Source organism: Colossoma macropomum, unplaced genomic scaffold (genome assembly GCF_904425465.1).
Source record: "Colossoma macropomum unplaced genomic scaffold, Colossoma_macropomum, whole genome shotgun sequence".
NCBI classification, from domain to species: domain Eukaryota; kingdom Metazoa; phylum Chordata; class Actinopteri; order Characiformes; family Serrasalmidae; genus Colossoma; species Colossoma macropomum.
In genome coordinates, this window is record NW_023494804.1 from 1,976,048 (window position 1) to 1,983,553 (window position 7,506).

The following is a 7,506-nucleotide window of genomic DNA, read 5'->3' on the forward strand; positions in this document are numbered from 1 at the left end:
TTATATATGTAAATAATAAAATCTCATTTAGTCCAAATCTTTGAGAAATGCAGGAGCACAGAGTGATCACTTCTCTGTGTGGTCAGTTCTGTCCATTTTGTCCTGCTTGTTGATTACGGATTTTAGATGTACAGTCGTTTGTGCAAATGTTTGTGCGCCCCTGGCCAAACTATGTTTTCTAAGTGAAAATAAGACACATCCTTTATAGAGAATTTAACACATTGGAGGAAATGCTGTTATTTTTTCTCCCCAATGTGTTAAACTCAGCCTAGAAAAAGGAAACTGTGCACTTAAATTCACAACAAAATGCTATATTTATCCCTGGCATTTGACTGGGGGTGTTCAAACTTTTGCATATGACTGTATAGTACATCGACCATAATTTCACCCTCTGAATACTGCCTATGAGAATAATAGTCATTTGGATCTAATGTGCTTTTACTGCTGAATGAGCGCAACAAAGACTTTTTTGGAATTACATAATAAAAGTGCGAATGAACAGAAGAAAGGTAAAGGCCACTAAAACTCCTGCACATCCTATGCAAAGCACTTTGAACAGAGTTATTGCAGGTTTCTAAGCAGACCTGTAGAGTATAGTACATTTTGGAAAACCTGACAGCAAGTCTGAAATGCGAAGGAGACAAAAGAGAGTAAAAGTCTCTGTACATGCATCTCACAGAGTTGTCCGTTGACCGTTGATGCCCAATAACTGCAGGAAAGTGTGTCATCTCAGTTGTATTTGTACTTAGAAGGACGTTTCTTTTCACGGAATTGATTCATCTGGAGGTCTTGTGCACACTGAGACTGTCCATGTATTTTCCAAAGCCATACTCCGACCTAGGCTCTACATCTGGACTTGAATCTGAGTAACAGGAGAAAAATTTAGCCCACAGCCAGAAAGAACGACTTCCGTTTATGGTGATTTGATCACAATTAGCATGATAACTTAAGGCAAAAGTCAAGCCTGCCCAATAGAAGGTGAGGTCAAGGTTAGTCCCACTGGACAACCCTCACTTTTTCCTTAAGCTATGCAGCTTAACAAGAAATCCTGCTTTGGGAAACACCCCCGGCACTCTGAGATAGCTTTTTAAATATCATCTCCACTGTTAACATGAGGTTCTCTAACTCTAACCCTTACAGATGACTGTGGCTCTGCTCGTGACTCCACAGGCTGAAGGCAGTCTTAAAGGTTCTGTGGCAAAGCTTGCACATGTACTGCCTCTTAAAGGTAAGGGCAGACAAAGTCGGGGCATGATAGAAGAGGGTGTCTGATTCCTGAGAAGCTACTGGCTTGTCCAAGCTATCCGAACGGCCAAGAGCACGTTGCCCACTTCCGTTTTCGGACTTTTCTTGCTCCAGCCTCTTAGGCTTGGACACTGGAGACTTGGACCGTTGGGATTCCTCTTCTGAGCTGGTCACTGCAGCCTGGGTCACTTTTGGTGGGGATGCTGTTGAAGCTGGAGGCTCCTGGATAGCGATGGTCAGAGGCGGAGATGGGGTGGAAGGAGACGAGGGCTGTCTGTCCACCTGTCTAGTCCCCGAATCTTCTGAGGATGACATGTGGGACTGGTAGTGGCTCCAGAGGCGGAAGTTGGTCCGGAACGCCTTGTGGCAAATGTGGCAGATGAAGGGCTTGATGTGGCAGAGAAGCTCCTGGTGCCTTTCGAGGTCTTTGTGGGAGCTGAAGAGCTTGCCACACTTTTCGCAAGGCCAAACACCTGGCTCTTCCAAGGGTGCAGGTTTGCCAGTGGCTTGTTCCCTGTCCGTCACTGCCGCTTCCTGCGGCTCCTCTTTCACCCTCAGCTCACTCGGACCTGTGCTCAAATCCTCTGGGACATAAGACGAAGAATCCTCGGAATCGAAGGTAGCGGGAGCCGAGGAGTCGCTGTAAACTGCTTCTTCTCTGCTGTTCAAATCGACCCGTGCCATGGACTCCTTAGACGGTGGCGGTATAGATCTTAGGGCATCCCCAGCATCCCGGTTAACATCTTGGTGGCCTTGGGTCAGCTGCTCCCTCACAGTCATCATGTTCTGGTTGTGAACTTCTACTTGGTGCCGCCAAATACTGAAAGAGGACTTAAACGTGCGCATGCACTCCAGGCAAGTCAGCTTCTTGTACTTGCAGTGGGCCTCGTGGTCCTTTTTCACCAAGGTGTTGGAGAATCTAAGGCCGCAGTAAGGGCAGACTGTTGCATACCTGCAAGCTCTCTCATGGTCCTCCAGCTCTGCCAGAGAGAGCAGTTTCTGATTGCACAACCTACAGGGAAACACATCTTTGTTTTCGTTTTCCTTGACATGCCCAGCTTGGTCCTGCCTCTCATGTAGATCATCATCTTCTTGCGCATCAATGCTAGCTCTCTCAGCAGTGTGCACTTTCATATGCAGCTTGAAATGCGACTGGAAAAAGAACATTTTTCCGCAATAGGGACACCCGTAAGATCTAGACCTTCGGTTTTTCTTAGCAAAGGGTTGTGCCTGCAGACCTTGCTTGTTTCTCCTGAGCTTCATAATCAAAGCCTTCTTGATCTCCCGCTCTCGCACTATGTCTATAAGCTTCCTCTGGAACTTCTCGTCCAGCACGGAGTAAGAGCTGGACGACGGGGCAGGGTTTTGGACCACACCATGTTGTGTCTGGCAGTGCGTCCACACTTTGAAGTTGGTGTGGAAGCGCTTGTGGCAAATGTCGCATGCATACGGCTTCTCCGGGTTGTGGTACATGTTGACGTGCCGGTAGAGGCCAGCGTTTGACCTGAACACCTTCAGGCAGCTCCAGCACTTGAACATTTTGCTGGGCCTCAGCTCCCCAGGTTCCTGATTGCTGTCGTCTGCTTTGGAGTTGTGAGGGGTTTCATCGGATGTGCCATCCTCATGCATAAACTGGTGTTCGTTTAAGACCCTGGATCTCTTAAACGGGTTGGAGCTACTGTCTAGCTTCATCTTCCTTTTTGAAGGACTGAAGTATCTAGGGCCTTCGTCAAAGTTAGCCTGAAAATCTTTGAAGCTAACGGGTAGATTGTCCCCTACGGTGATACGTATGATCTCTGAGGGGTCAGCGAGTGGGCTGCTGGGCTCCGTTTTGACTTGTACCTCAGCTCCCTGAGTGCCTTCCTTGTCTAGCGCATTATGCTGTTTGGACCTGAGAATGAGGGGTGGCATATGTTTGGAAATCTGATGCTTGCTTTCAGGTGATGGTGACCCTGATGTTTTCGTCATCGCTAATTTTACGACAGACTGCTCTCTGCTCTGAGAGTCTTTCAGCTCCAAAACTGGAGAGAATACAGGGACTGGACTGTCCATGGACAAGGATCTCCTCAGCAAGCTTTTAATGAGCGGTCCACTCCTGTCTATGGTTTGGTTATGCGGACCGTGCTGGCTTCCAGAAACTGGCTTTGAATCATACATAGGTTCCACCTTTTCCACTCCAGTTTTGTCATCGGTATGATCAGAGTGCAAGCCGGCAAGCTGTACAGATTCACTAAAGGATACCGAGGAGGTCAACTGCGGCCTTCCGGAGGGTGACCTATACTCGTGGCCTTTGAGGATGGACGGAAGGGAAGAAATGATAGGTTTGGAGTCACCATCCTCTGTCTGTGCGTTAGCATTCGTGCTAACAGGTTGGACCTTCGTCCCCCTTTCATTTGGTTCGACATATCCTGAGGAAAGGTGAGTCTGTTCTCGGAAAGCTCGAGCAGGTGGAGTCTCGTTTGAGGTCGTGTCTGTGTGTTTTGGTGCTTTTCCCTGCAGGTTTGAGAAAGTTCCTCTGTGAGTGGCACCCATCCCACTTTGGCGTACTATAACACTCCTCTTCGGGTACACGCCGTCATCCTCCTCGGAGAAAGACAGCCTCTTTCTGGACACGCAATAAGACACCTGCGGCCTGGTGGACATGATGTTGGTCAGGAAGGGAATGCCCAAGCTGTAGCCAAGCTCCTGTACGACAGCCAGGCTGCATTTGTCCACAAACAGGGACGAGGAGTAGATGTAGTTCAGCACAATCTCAAAGGCATCAGGCTCGCAGAAGTCCAGGTGGATGACTGCACGGTTCTCCGAGTCCCTTCTGGAGAACAGAGACTGGAAATACTCACTGCTGGCTGCCAGGACACTTCTGTGGGCCTGATAGCGGTTCTCTCCAACCACTAGAACCACATCACAGAGATGACCCCTCAAACGCTGCTCATTTAGGACACCCAGTAGTGAGATGGCATGGCCAGGGCTACTGTAGTGCACCAAAGACTCCATCTCAGCCCTGGAAGAAGAGAGAATATAGTAAGAAACAGCAGCAAAATGATTATATTTTAAAATGCATATTATCGGCACTGTTGTTACAAAACCCTCCAACATAATAATAATGAAGAGAAGAGGAAATACGTGTGAAATATTATAAACTGTGTGGGCATATATGTAAATAAACACATAAAATTAAACAACAACTTGTAAAAGCGACAGTATTATATATATGCATTTATTGTGTTAAATGCAATGGAAAGTTTAATGGAATTGCAATATTTAGTTCCTAATTTTCTTTTTTAGGGTTTAATATTCTTCTGTTGCATTGGTTCAGCTCTTGTTGTGCTTTTAATTTTACACCAAAAAGAGAAATAAAATTTAGCCAGTGTTGATTTTAGGTAACTGTGTTTAGTTCTACAAGAGTCGTTAATTCATTGCAGTAAATACTTCCATCTACTTTAATAATATGCAAATAGGCTACTAGACTACACTCTTAAAAAGGATGGTTCTTCAAGGGTTCTTTAGTAAACTAAATGGTTCTATATAGAACCATGAACACTCAAAGAACCATTTGCATGATTAAGTGGTTCTGGTGCTGTGTATGGTTCTATACAGCACTAAAAGTCGTTCTTCTATTGTTACGATGTCACATTTGTTACAAGAGAAGAACCCTTTTCAAAAAGGTTCTAAACAGAACCATCTACAACATGTTCTCCATCAATCTGAAGAACTCTTTCACGATGCAAAGTACCCTTTAATCATGCAAACGGCTCTTCGAGTGTTCATGGTTCTATATAGAACCATTTTCTTTACAAAAGAACCCTTGGAGAACCATTTTTAAGTGTGTACCATACTAAAGAGAGGAAATCTGATCTGATGATTGTCTATCTATGAAAAGACCATTTGACTTTGTGCATAAGAGACAAAAATCTGCTAACACGCGTTTTTCAAGCTTAAATATATTAATTGCATAAGTTCATCATTAACATTTTAGGATTACAGGCCACATATTACTGAACAAAAGCTGAATTAACAATAGTTCATCATAACTTTTCCAGCTCAGAAGTATATCCGTTTCCACATTAACAGAAAATATATTATTTGAATATAAAAAACATTAATTTTGAGAAAAATATAATACTTTTTCTGTGTTTTGCCTCCCCCTCATCACCCCAGTATACTTGGCCTTAAAAATAACATGCTGTCATTAAGCCATCTACCTGGATTAGCTCTGCAGAGTTTCTGTAGGGTTATAAATGCAGTAAAATTAATACAATACAGATATTTTGGTGCAGTAATCCAGCGTCACCTAAACATTCTGCTCTTCTTCAGTAAACACACTACCACATATTAGTCTGAAACATCGGCCAAATCTAAACGTCTGTCTGATGCCCATATGACCGTGCATCTATAATAATCTACTGTTTTACAGGGTGTGTCAAGCATAATGTCCACCACAGCACACAAAATAGACAGAGTGAATACTTATGAGATTTTTTGTAATATTCCCAAAAACTTCATTTTATTTGCTGTTAAAAACTGATGTTTGCATGAAATTCCACCTCATCACAGTCCACCCTGTCAAAACCTTTATATGCTGGGATTATTTGGCGGCAAAAATGAAAAAAATGCAATATGCACCAATATGTAGCCTACCTAATGTGTACATATATTCCAATTAGCATGTCCATTTGACACTGAGATTAATGTCTGACCACAGGACAGCACAGGAATTCCACCAATTTTTCAAAATTCCTGCATAATTCAACGGTTAAGATGTAAACAGAGTCATTCAGAGTGGTTTGGTGTGAAACGCTCCGTTCTAGAGAAACTTACAGAGTCAGAACTGTTCACAGTGGTGGTTGCAGACCCCCGGTTCCTACCACCACCACTGTAAAGAAATCCCTCTAAGAAATCACATCACACCACTCTGAATCACTTTACATCTCAATGGTTGACTCAGGCAGAAATTTGGAAAATATTGGTGGAATTCCCCTTTAAAGTTGTTCAAGTGCTAAAAAAAAAAAGGTGATAAGTCGTTCCTAAATTAGACTCTTATCTAAACGTGTCTGTAAACATGAGAGTTTCCAGCTCCAGCAGGCTTCAGGTCACTTCATCACTTCATGGCCAAGCACACTCACTATGAAGTCATGCAGACAAGTTTGAAGAACCCTGCAGATTACTGTGGATTATTCAATGCATGGTGCGCGCGCACACACACACACACACACACACACACACACACACACACACACACACACACAGAGAGAGAGAGTACTTCAGTTGGTTTCTTATTTAAGGCTGAAGTTGGCTTTTTATTGAAATTCTCCGCTCCACCTTAAATGTGCAGCAGTTACATTCTGGCGTCTGAGAGGCGCCAGAATGTAACTGCTGAACATTTAAGGTGGAGCGGAGAATTCCAACCAGAAGTCAACTTCAGCCTCGTCTGAAAGCAGTAGCCCTGTGTGAGACACTCTCTCTCTCTCTCTCTCTCTCTCTCTCTCGCTCTCTCATACCCACAACATAAACAAACACATGCACACTTCTGTCTGTCTCTCCTGTCTCTCTCTCTCTCTCTCTCTCTAAAACAGTGTTTCTCGCTCTAAGCACAGCAGACACTGTACTCTACTGTGTGTACCTGAGAGAGACACACACACAGAGAGAGAGAGGGAGCTCGAGCTCCCCGTCGTTACGTCAGTCTACTTTTACCCCCTCAAACTGCCCCCGCGCCTGCTCCTCACGCCCCAAACTCCTTCTGTCCCGAGCCCGTCCCCGCTCTTCGTCCCCAAAACACATTCACCCCCCAGTAGCCCCGCGTACCGTGTTCGCGCGCTCCGTGTTTCCCCTCCGCGCGACTCGCTCACATCCATTTTGTGTTTGACGTCATCCCGATCCGCCGAATGACGTCATCGCAACAGACCGCCCGTCACGTGGGCGCGGGGGGCAGGAAGTGACGCTGCGCACGTCAGCGCGCGGAGCTCTTAAAGGGGCCGCGTGCAGTCTCTCTCTCTCTCTCTCTCTCTCTCTCTCTCTCTCTCTCTCTCTCTCTCTCTCTCTCTCTCTCCTTTTCTCTTTTCTTTCTCTATCTTTTTCTTTTCCCCTTTCTCTCTCTCTCTCTCTCTCTCTCTCTCTCTCTCCCTTTTCTCTTTTCTTTCTCTCTTTCTTTTTCCCTTTTTCTTTCTCTCTCTCTCTCTTTCTCTCATTTTTTCTTTATCTTTCTGTTGTTTTCTCTTTTCTATTTCCCACTCTCTCTTTTCCTTTCTTTCTCTCTCTCTTTTA

The 7,506-nt window shown here is 44.9% G+C and overlaps 1 protein-coding gene across 1 annotated transcript; it reads right to left on the reverse strand.

The window, feature by feature from the left end:
• Positions 1 to 234: 234 nt before the first annotated feature.
• On the reverse strand, positions 235 to 7,116 carry zbtb21 (zinc finger and BTB domain containing 21). The gene is made up of 2 exons (XM_036594403.1): positions 7,048 to 7,116; positions 235 to 4,246 (listed from the first exon to the last, which is right to left on the reverse strand). The coding sequence occupies exons 1-2, from the start codon at positions 7,095 to 7,097 to the stop codon at positions 1,135 to 1,137; spliced, it is 3,162 nt and encodes a 1,053-aa protein (XP_036450296.1). The 5' UTR covers positions 7,098 to 7,116; the 3' UTR covers positions 235 to 1,134.
• Positions 7,117 to 7,506: the final 390 nt, after the last annotated feature.

Excerpts from the sequence above, each read along its gene's own strand:
- zbtb21 (XM_036594403.1), bottom strand. The coding sequence starts at position 7,097 with ATGGATGTGAGCGAGTCGCGCGGAGGGGAAACACGGAGCGCGCGAACA. Across the intron at positions 4,247-7,047 it reads ACACGGAGCGCGCGAACACG|GGCTGAGATGGAGTCTTTGG; the intron begins GTACGCGGGGCT and ends CTCTTCTTCCAG.